General features: G+C 39.3%; 1 protein-coding gene across 1 annotated transcript in view; it reads right to left on the bottom strand.

Annotated features, from left to right (window-relative positions):
* Window positions 1–17,871, bottom strand: part of Ptchd1 (patched domain containing 1) — a 53,785-nt gene extending 35,914 nt beyond the window's left edge. Inside the window, exon 1 of the mRNA XM_036174879.1 lies at window positions 17,458–17,871. Coding sequence (XP_036030772.1) covers window positions 17,458–17,808 — 351 coding nt within the window. The 5' untranslated portion in view covers window positions 17,809–17,871. The remainder of the gene's footprint in view (window positions 1–17,457) is intronic.
* Between the last annotated feature and the right edge of the window lie 341 nt (window positions 17,872–18,212).

Here is an 18,212-nt window from a genome sequence, read left to right as displayed (position 1 = left end):
GGTACATTAGAATCTTGGAGATGAGCTTCAAAAAAGTGGGCATGTGTGGGCCCCACTCTAGACTATGCTTCAGTCCAGCACTTTAGGCTTTAGTATATTCACAAATCAATGCATACTGGGGGCATGTTAAAATGCCTACTCTGATTTAGTAGTTAGGCCTGAGAATTTTCATTACAAACAAGGTTTCCCAAGATGGAGATGCTGCCAGTCTGTGGATCACATTTGGAGTAGGTCACCCTAGTTTTATGCTACTGAGATAAAAATAAGTGAGTGTGAGGTCTTATGTAATATATTTGAATTACTCTGATGATTCTAACATTCATCCACAGTTAACAGCTAGTTAGACATATGATAGAATTATAAAGTCACCATTCCATCTTCTATTTAAATTATTCTCAGTTATTGTAGTCTCTTCTGATGAGCTATTCAACTACAAAAAATAAAAAAAACCTTGAATAAACCCTCTCTATCTGTAAATCATATTCTTCTGAAACCTAAGCATATCCTGTGTGAACGCTCTTAACTTGCCTCTTGGCCACTTCAATTTCTGTTCTATATGAAAAAGCCCACTTTGAGACCAAATAAGAAGGAGACATTGTACTATTGTTTTTGTGCTCAAACTCTATGAAAGAGATTGCTTATATTTACTATTTAGTCTCTTCTCACTCCATTGTCATTGGGTTGCCAAACCCACAAATACTAGAATGTTCTTTCTTTGGCACTTGACAAGATTCACTTCAGCTCTCATTCCAGTAATCTGATGGTTTGAGTTTTTTCAACATGCTGATACCAAATCCATAATGATAGCTACATTTGCACCCATCATTCCCATTTGTGAAAATAGAAGTCATGACCTTCCCTCTCTATAAGGACAATTTCTTTCATTGGTTTACATTTCTCTTTTTTTTTTGTCTTTCTTAGTGTAGTTTATTCTCTCTTCTACATTCTCAAACTCTACAAATTCCTTCTCATGCACTTTGAAATAGGCTGTCTTTCCCATGTATGAAAAAGGCCTTATTGATCCGATATGCTTTCTAACTTCAGCCACAGTTTCCATCTATAAATAACTCCTTATATTTCTTGTCCCCAAGTAACAGTTGGAAAAGCAACTCATGTTGGACATGGGAGCACATGTTTAAATTCCAGCACTGGGGAGGCTGATTGTGAGTTTGAGGCCAGTCTGGACTACATAGCAAGTGAGACCATGTTTACCCAAAAAGTAATTGATGCTTGCTTGCTACCTTTGCCCCTGCCCTTCCCATTCCTTATAACACCACTCCAGGGTTTACTCTCTGTAATGATTTAAAACTCAAGAATGATTTCTAAGAACACAAATTCATAGCTAACGTTCAGTCTTCATCTTCAACTTCAGGTTTACTCTTAGCAGATATCCATAGTTGAATATTATTAATGCAAAGTCAAAAAAGGACTTAAAACATCTGAAATGGTTCAGCATATAGAAATTTCCATGGAGTTTCAGTAGATTCTGTAAAAGTCTGGGCATGGTTTATTCACAACCATACTTCTTACTATGTCCCTGGCCAACAAATACATTCTGCAGACTTCTCTGAGATGTCACTGAAACTCTCCTTCACTTCTGTAATGAATTCTCTAACTCAACACTTTCTCCTCCTATCTGCCTACCAAGCCTTTTGTTTCCCTCTAAGTAAATCTACATTTGTTGATTTACAAATTTGGTTTTACTGAAAACAGTGACTCTGTAACCTCTGATCTTGTTATTGCCCACTAAATTCTTCATGACAATACATTTGATTTCCACAGTTTGACTTCTCACCTTTAGGCTAACCTACCTCCAGTTCACATCAGCACCTGTCTTCCAATCTAGTTCTAAATTTCCATCAATCTCCTGAAGATTTGTAGATATAGGCTATCACAATGTTTTAACTGGAACATACTCAACACCTGCATCATTCCCTCTAAACTGGTTGTAACAACTGTTGTGTTTTGGTTAGTAGCACGGCCCTCTTTCTCTCCTTCTATTCACCCAAGCAGGATAGTTGCCAACTCAAATCATCCTTTTCTCTTGGTGTGCTCCAAGGTCCAGTGATCTGCAAGCCTCATTGATTCTATCTGCCTAATTATGGGCCTAGTAGATTTAGTGTCTATTCTGAAATTCATTAATTCCCAGAGATGTTGATAGGGTCACAAAACAAAAACAAAAACAACAATAACGAAAAAAACAGAAAGTGTCCATATTAAACAAGTTTTAGAAATGCTCAGCTGAATAGATTTAAATGGTTTTTGTTGTTATGGTTGGATTATTTTATTGTTGTTGTTTTGCTTTATGTTTTTTAACAGAAGAACTTTCTATAGTCTTTAAAACAGCTGTGTGTATTCATTATGGGAACCCCACTTGTTGTTTTTCTAAGTTACTAGGTTGCAGAACTTAGTTTTATTACCATACCAAAGGAAACTTTCCTAGAGCATATTTTAACAAATGCTGGCTTAATCTTATTTCTTCCTTCTACAGCTCCCTTAGCTTAAGCCTCTTGGTTTATAGATTTATGATGGTTTCCTGGGTAGAAGAGTGGGTCTCCTTATGTCAAAATCTTAATTATCCAGTTTAACATGTAATCCTATATAAAAGCTGTCATTATAAAAGTCTGATCCTTATACTTTCCAGAGCTGTAGGCATACTGCCCCTTACTTTGCCCAGGTCATTTATATCCATATTTTCTACCTGCATATTTTATCTATCACTGACAGAATGAAGTTGTGGTTTCTAAGTATAATAATTAATTTATCTGCTTCTCTTTTCAGTTCTTTCATTTCTTCCCTTACGTATTTTCATGCCGTGTTGTTAGGTGTCTTTGCATTTTCTTTAGAACTGATCCCTTGAACACTATGCAATGCCCCTCCTTAATTTTGATAATTTTTCTAATTCTGAAGTTACTTTTGTCTGAAATTCATATATGTACTTGATATATTTATGTTTATAATATGTTATGTTTAACACGGGTTTACTATAGACTATATAGAGTTGGTTCCTTTTTTCATAATTCACTAGTAGTCACTGTCCTCTGCTTGACTGATTATATATACATATACATATATATATATATATATATATATATATATCACATTTATGCTGATTATTGATATGGTTGTATTAATATCTACAGCAATTTCAATTGTTCCTTTACATTTTATTTTTCCCTACCTTCTTTGGTCTTTAACTGAACTTTTTATCTTCTCTCTTAATCAACAATATTTCTTTAGTTACTCTAACACTTCAATGGACATTTGCACCTAACCTAAGTTCACCTTTAAATAAAACTACACTGATTCCCATGTACTGCAGTTAAAACAGGGTACTCCCATTTCCTCCTTCATCTATCTGTGACACAGTTGCCATTCATTTCACTTCTCTATTATAATCATTCAAAACATTGTTATTGCTTTAAATGAAGAGGTTTTAAAGATCCATAATAAAACTGAAATATTTTTAATAATTTCATTTATTCCTTAACTCTTTTCTATATGTAAATTTGAGTTTCTGATTTTCCTTCAATGTGAACAACTTTTAACTTCTTGCAAGACAGGTCTTCAGGCAATGAATTCACTCTGAGAAAGTCTCAATATCTCTTTTATCTTGAAGTATGATTTTACTGGACACAGAATTTTAAGTAGGTGGGCTTTTATTTTTCCCTTCAATATTTTAGTTTATTCTGATAACTAATGCCGTTATTGTTGTTCTTCTTTGTCTTTGTCTTTCTATAGTTTGAATATGTTTTGCATTAAGTGTGATTTGATGAATATGTATTCTTCTTCGCATTCTCTGAGCTTCATGGACCAGTGGTTTAGTGTATGACATTAATTTGGGGAGTGGGGTGGCCATGACTACTTTATTATGTTTCATTCTACTTTCTCTACTAGTATTCCAAATTCGTGTATGTTATAACTTTTTGATATTGTTCTGCAGTTGGATATTCTGTAAGGACTTTTTATCATTTTCATTTTTTAGCTCTTTATGTTTCAATTTGTGGTGTTTCTACTGAGCTAATTCAAGTTCACTGATTCTTTGTCTGTTATTTCTATTGATGATTTCATGTCATTCTTCAATTCTGAACCAGTGTTTCTTTTATTTCTAGCATTTCTTTTTTATTCATCCAGAGAGTCCCCAAATAGCATTTTTTTATTTATCTAGAGAATTCCCATCTCTGATCATATTGCCCATCTGTTCTTGAGTTGTCTTTTCCTACTAAAGTCCTTAACATATTAATTATAGTTATTTTAACTTTTGTATGAAAATTCTGACATGTTTTATACTAGTTCAATTCTGATGTTTCCTCTAGCTCCTCAGAGTAAAACATTTTTCACTGCTGGACATTATCAATTAATAGTATCTGAGATAATAGGCCTTCATGGTGAGAATTTATATTAACCTAGTTGCCAGGGGTCATTTTAATGTTCACTATTGTTTGGGCTCCCAAAGTTTCAAATTTCTTGATTGTTTTTGTTTTTGTCTTTTTTTGACTTTTGTCTTTCTCACATACATGTACCAAGACAGTTTGTGTCTTGTTGTTATTTTAACTACAATATATTGCTATTATATTGTAACATTGTTATATACTGGTAAAAAATGAGAAGGGGGAATGCTTTATAATCTTGCAAGGAAATCACAGTCTTTTAGTGGACTTGTGCCTGTGACCATAAGTGTTTCTCCAGTGGTATAGACTACTTTATGAGTCCCTGCCTCATGTTGATTTTCATCACTCTGTTGAGTAGGCTAAGGGAAGGCTTTGAAGGGACTGTAGTAGAGGAGAATCTAGGATAAAGTTTCAGAAATACTCTCTCAATTTTGCTCCAGAGAGGAGGCCTTTGCTGAGGCCAAGAGTAAATGTGTGTCTTAATGATCCAATTTTACAGGGAACAAAATGGAGACTCCTAGAGAGTTTAAGCAACTTGGTCAAGGACCCTTCAATAGTTCACTGCCTTAAAACACAGACCTGTAGAGTTTTGAAGCACTGCGTATTCTACCCAGCCCAAATTGGAGCTTACAAAACTCCATCTGTTTCTAATAGCACTAAACTTCAACAGTGGTTAAGACCAAACATTCATTGTCAGGGTTCTCCATGTGGACAACTTACTTCTGGAAACTGACAAAAACCCTCTCTTTTACCAAACTCTAGCTAAGCTCCTGAGATTTCTTCCCAACTATATCATGGCTTTTAGACTTCCTTGCCTGTCTGTGAGTCAAATAATTTAAGCAGGAGTCCTGCCTAACCTGAACCCCTTTTTTCCTTTGTATTACACTAGTCACCTGACCAAATTCTTCATTTCCTGGATGCCTCCATATAATATCTAATCACTCTGGCCTGCCTCCCTCAAGAATCATGTCAGGTTGATGTAGCCATAATCTCTTTATCCTTGATGTTTCTTAATAAGTTTCCATCCACCATTCCCCACCCTATTCCTTAACTATAAAGTACCATTTTTCCTTGTATTAATAATCAATCCTGATCTCTTTCTCCTGCCACAGAATACTATACTAATCCTATACCTATTTCAATGGTTCTGACTGAGTGAGGTCTGTCTTATCATTTATTTAAACTAACAAATGTCTCTGGGTTTGCATACAAAGTGAGCAGTTTCATTATGATATTTTCATACATGTATCTGATATACATATGCATTTTGGTCATACCCTGCATAACACTTATGTTACTACCATCTTCTCATGGTCTCCTTTCTTTACACAAAATGATTTTTCCCAGTCTAGTTTCATGTAGTTCATATATAAAATTTAGATTCTGAGTGAAAACATGCAATATTATCTTTCCCAGTCTATCTTATTTCACCCAAAATGATTATTTCCAGTTCTATCTACTTTCCTGCAAATGACATAATTACATTTGTTTCTATCTACTTTAATATTCTTTAACAAGTGCTAGGAGTAATATTTCTTCAGGACAACTACATAGCTGGGGTCCTGTCTCAGAAACATAGCATGTAGTTATTATTATCTGTGCCTGCTCTGGTCTGATTTGCTTTGATGGAACTTTCTATAAAGGCAAATGTCTTATAACCCAGCATAGAAAGTCTCTGGAGAAAGAAAGCTTTGGTAACTGTAAATGTGATGCTGGTAGTAAAAACATTCTCTGTCTCTCTATGTGTCTGTCTCTCTGTCTCTGTATGTCTCTGTCTCCCTCTCCCTCTGTCTGTCTGTCTGTCTCTCTCTCTCTCTCTCTCTCTCTCTCTCTCTCTCTCTCTCTCTGTGTGTGTGTGTGTGTAATTTTTTGCTCTGTCTCAGTAGTTTCTTTGTACTGCTCATCCCCTTGAGTCAACTTATACCAACTGGAGACAAGCAGCTGAGGAAATGTCTTGGTTTATGTTGTAAACCTCAACTATTTAGATTCAGATAGAACTCTTTGTACTATAGTTATTATAATATCATTCAGAATTCACCAATGAACAGTAACACTTGCACCCTGCTTGTATTTATTGCCCAGTTCCTACAAGGCAAGAATACCATTTTGGAATTAATTATGGCAGCTAACTGCTGGGATGCATTATATCAGAGTTCTCAAAATATGGTCCCTGGACTAAGAGACACAGCACCACTTTGGAGAATTGGTAGAAACACAGTCTTAGGTTCTACTTCAGTCATACTGACTCAGAAATTCATGGTGGAACCCAGTCTACATTTGGACAAGTCTTCTAGGCTCAAATTGGAGAGTTACTACTTTAGCATATAGAAGCAGTTAAAAAGCACACACAAAGACACAGCAAGGTGCCTCGGGCCCACCATGTAGTCAGCAGATCAGCATCAGCATCCCTGGGAGTTTATGCAACTACAGATTCCCAAGGACTTCAGAAGCACTTTAAAACTAGAGAAGCACCATTAACCCTCACTTAACAATGACAATGGTTTTGTTTGAGAGCATAAGGCAGAGGAAACCAGGTAAGCAGATGTATCTTCACTGGTGGATTTGTTTTGAAGCTAATTATGATTTCTTTTATAACCTATAAAAATAAATCTTGAAAAGGAGTGGGTGGTGAAATACACTGACCTGATTGATAAAAATCTCCAGTCAGCAAAATTTTCCAACAGTTCAGTTTCAAAAGAATTTTCAATTATCATTTGCCTGGTTCTCCTGATCTAGGGCAATTCTGACAACACTCTTTGTTTTGAAGTGCTTGCAGACCTACTTATGTGAGCAAGATTTCCAAGGGAAACACTGGAATCATGTAAATTAAGCAAGAGAGAAGAGTTAGGAACTCTCTCACCTAAATTACTGGAGAATCCCTTTTCTTGTCAGACTGCTAAGATTGGAAGAGAGGCTTGGAAACAAAGCCCACTGCCTCCCCGAGATTGTTATGCCAATGGTATATCCCTGGGTAGGAACTTCCTTGTGTGCAATGCTCCTATCAAGCATGAAGATGAGTTTTGAGCCCTGAGAAACTACCTGGATGAATTGGAATTCTAAGTATCCCGCCCTGTCTACAGTTCTGCCTGATTAAGAACTTGTGCAGAGTTGCTGCTTGCTCAACAACAGGATGAATCTAATCATCTTTAATGACTCAGGTGGAGTCATTAAAGACCAACACATTGGCAATCTGAGTATTGAGGGTGTAGATCTAGCACCAATTATTGCCTGTCAGATCAAAGAAAAACTATGCAATGTGTATTTACTCAACAGGCAAGAATCATGTTCAAAGAGCTGGCACATATGAGGAAATAACAGTCATTTGAAAAGCAAATAGTAATATAATCATACAACCTACAGAGCAATATGGTTACACAATGCTTTCACATATTTATCTCATTGTAGCCTTGCCTTAAATGGGTGAAAAAGATGCCATTGCACCCAGAGCAAATGAAAGAAGTTCAGTGGCTTGTCCAAAGTCAGTCAGTATCTCAGTATCTCTCTCTCTCTCTCTCTCTCTCTCTCTCTCTCTCTCTCTCTCTCACACACACACACACACACACACACACACACACACATACACACACACACACACAGAGAGAGAGAGAGAGAGAGAGAGAGAGAGAGAGAGAGAGAGAGAGAGATTAGAAGAATGAGAGCTTAAACTTGGCTTTCTTGATTCAAAATCATTCTATTTGCAACAGCAAAATCTAAGCCTTGTTCCTCAAAACGTGGTCTGCCGACCAATAGCATCAACATTGCCTGAGAGCTTGATGGAGATGTAGACTAAACTGGACATGATGGCTCAGACCTGTAATCACAACATTTGTGAGGCTGAGGTAGAATCATTGGCTAGGGTCTGAAATAACCTGGGCTAAAGTGAGAGACCTTGTCTAAAAAATAAAATCCCCCAGAAGAAAGAAAACAAACAAACAAACAAAAAATTCAGATTGGCAAGTCCTACTCTAGAAACCACTGAATTAGAATCTATAGTTTAAACCTATAGTTTAACAACAGTCCTAGGTTATATGTGTATGCTGGTTAAAAAGTCCAAGTGCAATCAAGTAAATTTTACTCAGTCTATCACTTACCCATATGTAATAAAATCATAAGAGCAAAACCAAAAGCCAACAACTAAAACCTTGCAAAGTTAAGGGATTAAATGTCTAAACACTTAAGTTGATAGCTGTTGAACAGAGAATGTTTTTTTCCTTGAGACATTCAGAGAGAATTGGCCAAGCTTTGGCAGTAGGGATGGCAAGAGAGCATTATGGAATAGGCAAAAAAGTATTTATTTCCAAAGACGGGAAATTGAAAGTCTTACAGATTGCATTCAATTCACAGGATACATGTTGATTTTTTATTTGTTTATTTTCTTTTGTTTGTTTGTTTGTTTTTCGAAACAGTGTTTCTCTGTGTAGCTTTGTGCCTTTCCTGGATCTCACTTGTGAGCCCAGGCTGGCCTCGAACTCACAGAGATCTGCCTGTCTCTGCTTCCCGAGTGCTGGGATAAAAGGCCTGTACCACCACCACCCGGCACATGTTGATTTTTGTAATGGTATCATTTCTTTCAAGTTCATCTCTGTGACCAATATTTTCTGTTGTTCTGATTCACTCACTCTTAAGAGAGTATGAAGAAATAACATAGAAAAGCAGATCTCACCGGGTGTTGGTGGCGCATGCTTTTAATCCCAGCACTCAGGAGGCAGAGGCAGGAGGATCTCTGTGAGTTTGAGGCCAGCCTAGTCTCCAAAGTGAGTTCCAGGAAAGGTGCAAAGCTACACAGAGAAACCCTGTCTCGAAAAACAAAACAAAACAAAACAAACAAACAAAAAAAAGCAGATCTCTGTAACAGCAATGCCATAACAAGGAAAATCACTTGTCCCAGATTTTGAAAAAAAAAAAAAAAGCATTTCATGTTTGAATTTGAGTATGGGAGTGGCCAATATTTTGAGTCTTACTCCAAGCAAAAACTAGGCGTGTCTACAGTGAAGAGTTAACTTCCAGGATACTTGAAGAGAACTGCAGAGTGTTCTACCTCCTCCATGGGAATAAACTGTTTATTGCTGAAGTTTATATCTTCCCAAACTGAGCACAAACCAGGGAGGTTGGTAAGGTGTTTGATTTTCTAAGGATTTCTCCTCACCAATCTCGAAATGGAGCAGATGCTTATCATTAAATTTTGTCAAAGATGAAAACTGAAGAGACACCTAAAGAAATCATATGAAAAATAATCTCTTTGATCTAAATAAATCAAGAAGAAAGAAGAGCACATTTTCCATCCTCTGAATCAACAATTGCCAATAATTTAATTATTAAGGACTTGATTCACATGACACATTTTGCTAGGATCTAAGAGATATTTATCAGCATCCTAGAGAAAGTATCATGAAAATACAGAAAATTATGTAATATTCTCTACTTAGCATAATGAAATGTGGATGCCAGTGCAAGTCAAGCAGATTTAAGGACAAGAAAGACCCATGAATCTGAGAATGTCTTAGAAGTAGAAGGTGTGAGAATCAGATCTTAAAGGGAGAATGGCAATTCTAGAAAGAACAATAATAGATATATTAAGATGCTGGATATGAGATGGAGGCCTACAGACTTTTGAGTTCATAAGGAGTGGCTGGACATGAGCCATTTTTAAATGTGGAGATTCAGCAACTAAAACTACATTATCTGGTTGTATCTAAGCCCTGCTTGGAATCATCTATTCAGAATCTGGTGGTTCTTGGAAAGCTGAAGAATAAACAGATATGTTGTCTCAAGACTTTAAGCTTCATGAAGATGAGCCTCATCTACTTGAGTTAAAGGATGGGTATCATCTAGGAACTGGACCCTAAGTGCTTAAATGCATAACTCTAGCTAGATATAAGACCTTAGGACAGATGGTCTTATGGTTCCAGCCATGTACTCTCAGCTTACACTTGTCTCCACATGTCAAATTCAATTAGTACAATCAATTGTGGTACTTTATTGAGGATTTAAAATATCTAGAAGTGGGGACAAATTCTGCATCTAGAAATGCCTATCATTTATTATTCCTATATGCAGGCACATCAGCTGGAACTGGAGGATAAATAGGCAGCTTCTCATACACTTACTTCCCAGTGTCTCCCTGAGTTGTCTAGTGAGAATTTGATCTGGGTGCCCACAGTGGACACTTGTTTGATAATATCCTCCTGGATGGCTTCCTACTGCTCCTTATATTTTGTTCCTACTCCTCTATCCCAAGATAAATAGCTTCAAACTAAAATGAATTCTAAGCTTGACTGTTCTTAGAGCCCAGGGTTTAAATCTAAAGTCTGAATAATTAGATTTTTGTTTAGAGATAGGGTCTCTAGACAGCCCTGGATATCCTGGAACTCACTATGTAGACTAGACTGTCCTTGAACTCACAGAGATGCACCTGCTACTGCCTCTGAGTGTTAGGATTTAAAGCATGGGCCAATAATCCTGGATGAACAGTTGAATTTTTAAAAATACCCAAAACAACCTTTTCTAGAGGATTTCTAAGAGAACACTAATATACAAATTAGCTTCTCTAGTCCCTCATTGCCCCCTTTTGTTCAAAATATGAATTGTGAACTCAAAGGCACAACATTTATGATATATTTTTCAGGGCATCTCACATGAAATAACAACTAGTGTTGATTTTCATTTTGTTTTGTTTCATTTTGTTTTTTAAAGGTTAGAGATTACTCACCTCCCCTGCTGGTCATTAAATCAGTCTGGCAGGATACCTCCGTAGTTCTGTGGCCTTCTGGGTATGTGGCAGAGACACAGGCAGTGCTGCAGACAGGCCTGCTGGCTGTGATATATTACCAAGCAGGTGACATCAAAGGTCTACTTTAAGCCTATCTCACTTCTCAGTCAGGGCTCATACTGAGCCCCCAAATCAGGTACCAGATGGCTCATCCCACCAAGTCAAAGTTTATCAGCTCAGATTTCCCTAGCTTCTGTTCCAAGGGATGCTGCAACCTCAAGAAGAAAATAAATTGTTTCATTTGATTCCCTTCATATTTATCATAAGGGCTCGCCAGTTAAATGCTGAATAGTTCTTTGAAGTTTGTAGTCTGCTTGTGGATTCTTAAAGGTTCAGTTTGGGAAGTTACTGAAAAACTATTCATCCTTCCTTGTGGAATCTATTCTAGATCTTAGAGTCAATAAAAAATTAGGTTTTCTCTTTGGGATTTATACTGAAATGTCAATTTAGGTTCACATAATAACTGAAGTTGATTCAAAATGCTTACCTGCATGAGGAGAGCAAATGATTGTTCTTAAAATCTTTGTTGGTTTCTTGAGACAGGGTCTTATGTATACTTGACTGACCTCCAACTAACTCACCTGAGGCTGAAAATGACCTTGAATGCCTTAACCTCCAGCTTCCACCTCCCAAGTATTAGAATTACAAGAAGGAATCACCTTCTCTTGTAATGTTTTTCAAATTGAAATGAGAAAAGTAAGGTGGGTAATTGAGACACTAACTATTCAAATGCAGTTTACTTAAAAGTCAGACAACACAGAATGAAACTGAACTCAGGTTATTTGAGTCTACCTCTCATGAAATGAGAATCAAGTATCTTCAGTCTCATGACTTTCTCTAGTACAAAAATAACATGTACAAGGCAATTTACTTAATGGACAAATGCAAAAATGCTGCTCTTTCAGGCTTGGGCTCAATTATTTTTCTTAGAATGTCTGCCACCTGGATAACTCATAAAAGGAACTGTACTACCCAGGGTGTCATAGTACCTGTCACCAAAGAAGACACTCAGAGCTCCTAAGAGCAGATCCCTGAATCAGAGTCTGTTGAGATGACCTTTACAGTTCTTTCCAAACTCAAGGTTCTTTGATTGTATGTTCCTTGGATGAAGCTCTGCTTCTGTAGTTTTTGCAGAACAGCTGGAATGGGCAGCAAAGTGCTGCCTTCTTGTTTTCTTGACAGATTAACACTCACAGTGGGGTCCTACACACAGTCAGAAAAATCCTGTTCTAAGCAGGCAAGTGCTATAGATTGAAGCTTCAGGCACACTGATAATGGGCACTTTACTATCTGCCAAGTCTCAAAGGCTGGTATCAAGTCAGCAGCTTGCCATTTAAGAAGTTAGACTACATTCAGTCCCTTGGTTCCTCTTCAGCAGGTATGATTATACTGTAAGGGAAAAGTTATGGGAGAGGGCAGACTAACCACATCTTAGGAAGATTACACTGGAAAATATGGTGTCTGCCCAATTATGCAAGAGCACCAGCTCACACAGCAGAACATTGGTCCCCAATCTTCAGTAAGACTTTAGGGTATGAATTTCTCTTTGATATTTTTCCCCATTAATCAGTATATCTGAAAAAGTCTCAATAAATGCAAACACATAAAGAAGAGGATTTTTCTAACTTGACATGACTGTCATTTGCAGCCAGATAATACTTTGTTTGGAGGGCTGGTACATGGGGCATTATAGAATGCTGTAAAGTGTCTCTGGCCTCTATCGACTAAATATCAATAGCACAATGTCTTCACCATCATTATGACAGTAACAACAACAACAACAAATAATGATACAGCTAGATTTTGCTGTCCCCTGGTCCCAGTCATCTCCAGTTGAAAAATACTGCTTTATGAGTTATTTTAATAGTACTGATATAATGAAATGACCCCAATACTGGACTTTTATAATACTATGTAGGAACTTTATATATAAATAATCAGATTGTAAATAGTTTAAGCATAACAGACCTAAACAGTCCTTGACGTATATTTTGTTCTGTTGAAAACATTTTAAGTGTAAAAACTATTTAGCTAAAAAATAGATTATAATTTCTTCTGGCAATTTCCATAAGCTGGAATCTTCATCTAGATACTGGGTTTTTCTTTATTACCATAAGCTAGCAGTTGTGTTGTCCTTCTCAGAATGCCTGAATCAAATACCTCTAAGTTAAATTCAATTCATCTATCAAATGTACTTAAACATAAACAGCTTAAATAAAATGGAAACTCAATATTTGATCCAAATGAGATTCCCTAGTAAATGAAAAACCACATCCTTAGTGAGAGAATATGTCCTTTCTCTGGTATGGAATTAAATATCCTGTGGGGTTTCTTTGAGGATATATATATATATATATATAATACAAAGGAAATCCTCCTAATTAATTTGAAAGCCAAAGTATGTTTTGATATGACTGCAGAGGTTATTAAGGATGGAAACTTGATGTTTGCTTGGGAACTGCCTATAAAGTTATAAAAATTGAAATGCCATTTTGAAGTTACATTTCAAGGTAGCCTCTATGGATTTTTCTTTACCTATTGCATAAATGCTTTAATAAGTGAGAAAGTGTCTATTCACCAACTATTTATTGAATAACAACTATGTGCCAGGGGCTGTAGGTGACCTAGGATAGAATGTGTCTGGACTCTGCCAGAGAACTAACACTTTATCAGGAAAATAGTCATGTTTATCTTTCATGTTTGTGTGTGTGTGTGTGTGTGTGTGTGTGTGTGTGTGTATGTAATAGAAAATTATCCAATTAGAGTGTATTTCATTTGGCTAATTTAAAAATGTTGACTTAAAATCATTAAAGTAGTTTATCATATGAAAGACAGTGGACTGGAAGGCAGTATCATGAAAAGAACACTAGGATATAGGTTCAAATTGGTGTTCTAGTTCTGTCTTTGTATTTGTTTCATGGATAAGTCAGTTAACTTCCTGTAAGATGTGGTAGAGGCACTACCTCGATGTCTCTAAACATAGGATATGCTTATAACTTGTAGGTGGGGTAAAGATGAGAAGAACTTGCTGAGGACTCAACTATACTAATTCTTCTCTCTACATGGATGATTCCAGGATAAATCCAGTATTTCCTCAGCTATAGCCTGGATTAATTAACAATGGGATGTCCTTAAATTTCTTCTTATATAATCATGAAAATATTTATTCAAAAAGTCCGTGAAGCCCTGCTTTGAAACTGGCTGAGATGATCATCATTGTGTTGTTTTTCTGTTAAAAGGATAAGGAGCTAAATGTAATTGTGTAGTAAAATAAAGACTTTTGAAGATCAGTGTTTATTTCAAAGGGTTCAAAAATGAACAGCTGAGGCCTCCTTAACATCACTGGACTCTATCCACTTCTGCCTAAACTCATAAACTTGCCTTGCAGCCTTCAGAGGCTGCTAGGGAGAGTCACCTCCTACGCAGTGTGGGGTCGAATTCTTTACTACACAGTAGAGTAACATAATCACATCATTCGCACAAATTTGAGAAAGCACCTTTGAACCAGGATTAATGAGATTTTCAAACATACTTTTCCCTGTTATTCTCCTAATTATATTTTTTAAAAGTCAACCTTTTTTTGTCACAACTACCTTCAGTCTATTTTTCTCCTTTTCTTTTTTTCTTTTCTTTTCTTTTTTTTTTTTTTTGTTCAGCAATTAGGTGTCCTAATACACAAAGAACAATATCCTTCATTGAAGGGTATTATGTAGAGAAAAACATTATTCTTGAAGTACCTGCAGTCTGGAAATACCGAGACAACTCAAGCCCTGCTCCAGCTCTGCCTACTCATTTAACTTCAAATGAGATGCTGTGAAATGCACAGAGGCTGTTAGGTGCAGTGCATAATGTTAAAAGTCTGTGGTACTCTTCTTGATGCTGACAACAAAGTATGGGGATTACACTAGCAGTGACAGTGACAGTAACACCTTCACTCCCAATACCTTTTGGAAAGGACAAGTCATCATGTCTCTAAGTAGAAAAAAACGGTGTGGGGAGTGCTCACTCCCACACTTTACATTGCCATGACTACTGAAGAACCATTTTCCTACCCCCTGCTCCATACCAACCAAAAATAGGGGTTGAGTAGGGTATATAAAGAATAAAATGGATATCCAATTTAAAAATCAAAGGCAATTCCCTATGTTTCATAAGTATGCATTGTTATAAGCTATACCAATTGATTTGACTAGAGAGCCGTTATCTGGAAATGAGTTTCTGACCACTATTTGGCTTTGCTTTGTTTTTACCCATATACCTAAACTATGAAAAAAATCATCCCATTTTTTATAAACAGTCCACTGACTTCAAGACTGTTCTTTGATATGTAGGCAAATCCAGCCTGTTTCTCTCCAGTCCCAGCCTTCTTATAATATGCTTTTTTTTTTGAACCAGTCAACAGCAAACAGAAAGAATATGATTGCAAAATATCTGATATGCCTGTTGATAATGTCTCATTAACCTTGACAGTGAATGTAACTGGTGACTGTCACAGTGGCATAGTGGTTTGTTAGAGAGGGAGAAAAAAGCCAATGGAAACATCTCGGTGTGGGGAATCCAAGGAGAAACACAACTTAGTAGATCATCTATCTAAAAAAGGAAGTATTTCCGACTGGCCACACTTGCTACATTCTTGTTTCCTTCAGCTTGTGGTAGTTTTACTACACACATTCTTGAGAAAACATTTCTAACTGTATTTTTCTGTATCACAATATATGCTCTGAAGTATTGAAGAAAAAAGAAAGAAAGCCCATTTTGATGTTGAAAAACAACCTCAGAAAAAAAAACCAAACATCTCAGGACTAATGTTAATAAGGTTCTGCAATAACTGAATATGTGCAATGATTTGTGTGTCTTTAGAAATACCACAGGCCACTGGATGTGAGAATGTTCTAATTCCAGTCAGTCCCCAGCCAGATTCCCCTCTTTACTAATTGCTGGTGAATAGCATGTCAACAAACAGAGAGGGAAATTATAGAGGAAAATGAGCTTGTCTCTAGGGAAACATGGTTACCTGGAGAGGAAGAGACAGAGTAAAGAGTTCCCCAGGCTCGCTAGCAGACTCCCTTTGGCAGAAGAAGGAATCTAACCTTCTACTATTCCCAGAGACCCCACAGGAAACCAGCACTTTCCATCATCTCTCTGGCATCTCAGCTGGGACTGGTTCCTGTCTGCCCTCCTGAGAGCAGAAGCTGAAGTAAACAAACCTCAGAGTCTCCACCTAGATTCAGATGAAACGTTCTCACTTTTATTTTATTTTTTCTTTCTTTTTTTTGCTCTCATGGTCTCTCCACTTTTCCATTTCTAGTCTTCACTCCTCAGCTTTCTTTAGGAACTTCTTGAAAGTTATCACCATTAACCTCACTCTTTTCGCATCAAATTCCCACCTCCGGGCTGATGGCACAACCAGTTTCTGTTCTGTGTTCCTGTGATGTTCTCAGGGCCACATCCTGGCTCCTGATTTCTGGCCTCTGGATCTGCCCTCACCCACGCGTTCAAATAAACCCAAATAAAAGTATATCAACATGTTCTCTCTTTTCCCAAAGAAGTTGTATTTAAGTGGATTGAAAGTACTATGAAAGATGAAATAACTGAATTGTCAGCACCATTTCCCACTCTCAAATACATAAATGGCTACCTTGCTCCAGGAGGAGCGGGCTGGTGGCTGCCCTGGTCCTCACCAGAGACTGCACTTTTGGTTGGTTGAGGGTGGGTATTATTTTCCTTAGCATGCCAACTCACATTCCTCTGTCCCTTATATACAACCCACACCAACCTTTCCCAAAACACTTTAGGTGGCGGGGGGGGGGGGGGGGGGGCTAGAGCAAGGGAGGTGAAAATGGGGATAGAGGAACGGTGTCTCTGAACCTCACCTCCCCCCTCCTGCATAGTATTTTGTTCTCAAGCAGCGGGACTTTCTTGAATGTATTCTCTTGTTCCGCTTCTTCTTGGCCCAGTTATCCCAAATCCTCCCTGCCCCCAAGCCCACTGCGACCAAAACAAGCGCACTGACTAAAGCACGGTGGCCGCCGCCGCCCCAACTGTTGCAGCAGCTGCGGGGTGACAGCAGAGGCAGTAAGGGCAGGGCCCGGCCGGGACCCGGACCCGGACACTCCCTACCTTGGAGCCGGAGAGACTCCGGGCTGCTGCCCAGGGGGCGCGCAGTGCAGGGGAGCCCCTATGGCAGCCACTGCCTGGGATAGGAGAGGCGGCTTTCTCAGCCGGGACCCCGCGCAGAGCCTGCCCGGTCGCCGCAGCCGCGCCGCCAGGAACTGCCCGCACCCGCCCCGCTCTCACCTTTAAGATCAGGTCCGTGTGATGCTGGTCCAGCATGTTGGCTTTCTGGAAGGAGGTGACGATGACCCGGCCGTAGCGCCCAGGGGTCTGCAGGTCCGAGTAGAGCCGGTGCTTGGAGCGGTTGACCGGGAAGAGGCTGTTGACTAGGTTGCGCTCGATCTTGGCTAGGCTGTGCTGGGGCGCCAGCAGGTGCTCCACGCTCTCTTCGACCTGGTAGCGGCTGAAGCTGGCGCCGAGCAGGATGGAGATGAGCACCGGCGCCGAAGCGAAGAAGACCGGGTGACTGGCAATGAAGTGGCCAAGCCGGGAGAAACACGTCCTCAAGCCCCTGTGCAGAACCTGCCGCAGCATCCTAGAGCAGAGCGGGCGCGGGAGGAGGGCGAGGCGCACGCTCGGCGCGGGCTCGGGCGACGACGGCGGCGGCGGCGGCGGTGGTGGTGGTGGCGCCCGCGGCGGCGGCGGCGACGGCGGCGGCGGAGGCAAGACCCTGAGCTCTCCTGGAGCGGCGGCACCACCATCGGGGAGTCCCGCGCCGCGCCTCGGGAGGGTCCCCTCCGGCTGGAGACACGCCCTCCTGCCCGCAGCCGCGCCTGCCCGGAGAGCCCCCCAGCTTGGCGGTCTCCGCGCCGCCCCCACCCCGCCCTACCCGGGGCGCCCTCCCCACCCTTCGCCGCCTCCCGGCCCGGGGGGCGACACGCAACACTGCTGCGTCCCTGCTCAGCGCGGGCGGGGCTGGGAGCGGCCCCCGCGGCGCG

The sequence above is a fragment of the Onychomys torridus genome, chromosome X, assembly GCF_903995425.1.
Source record: "Onychomys torridus chromosome X, mOncTor1.1, whole genome shotgun sequence".
In the NCBI taxonomy this organism is placed as follows: Eukaryota; Metazoa; Chordata; class Mammalia; order Rodentia; family Cricetidae; genus Onychomys; species Onychomys torridus.
This window is presented reverse-complemented; position numbering and strand designations above follow the sequence as displayed.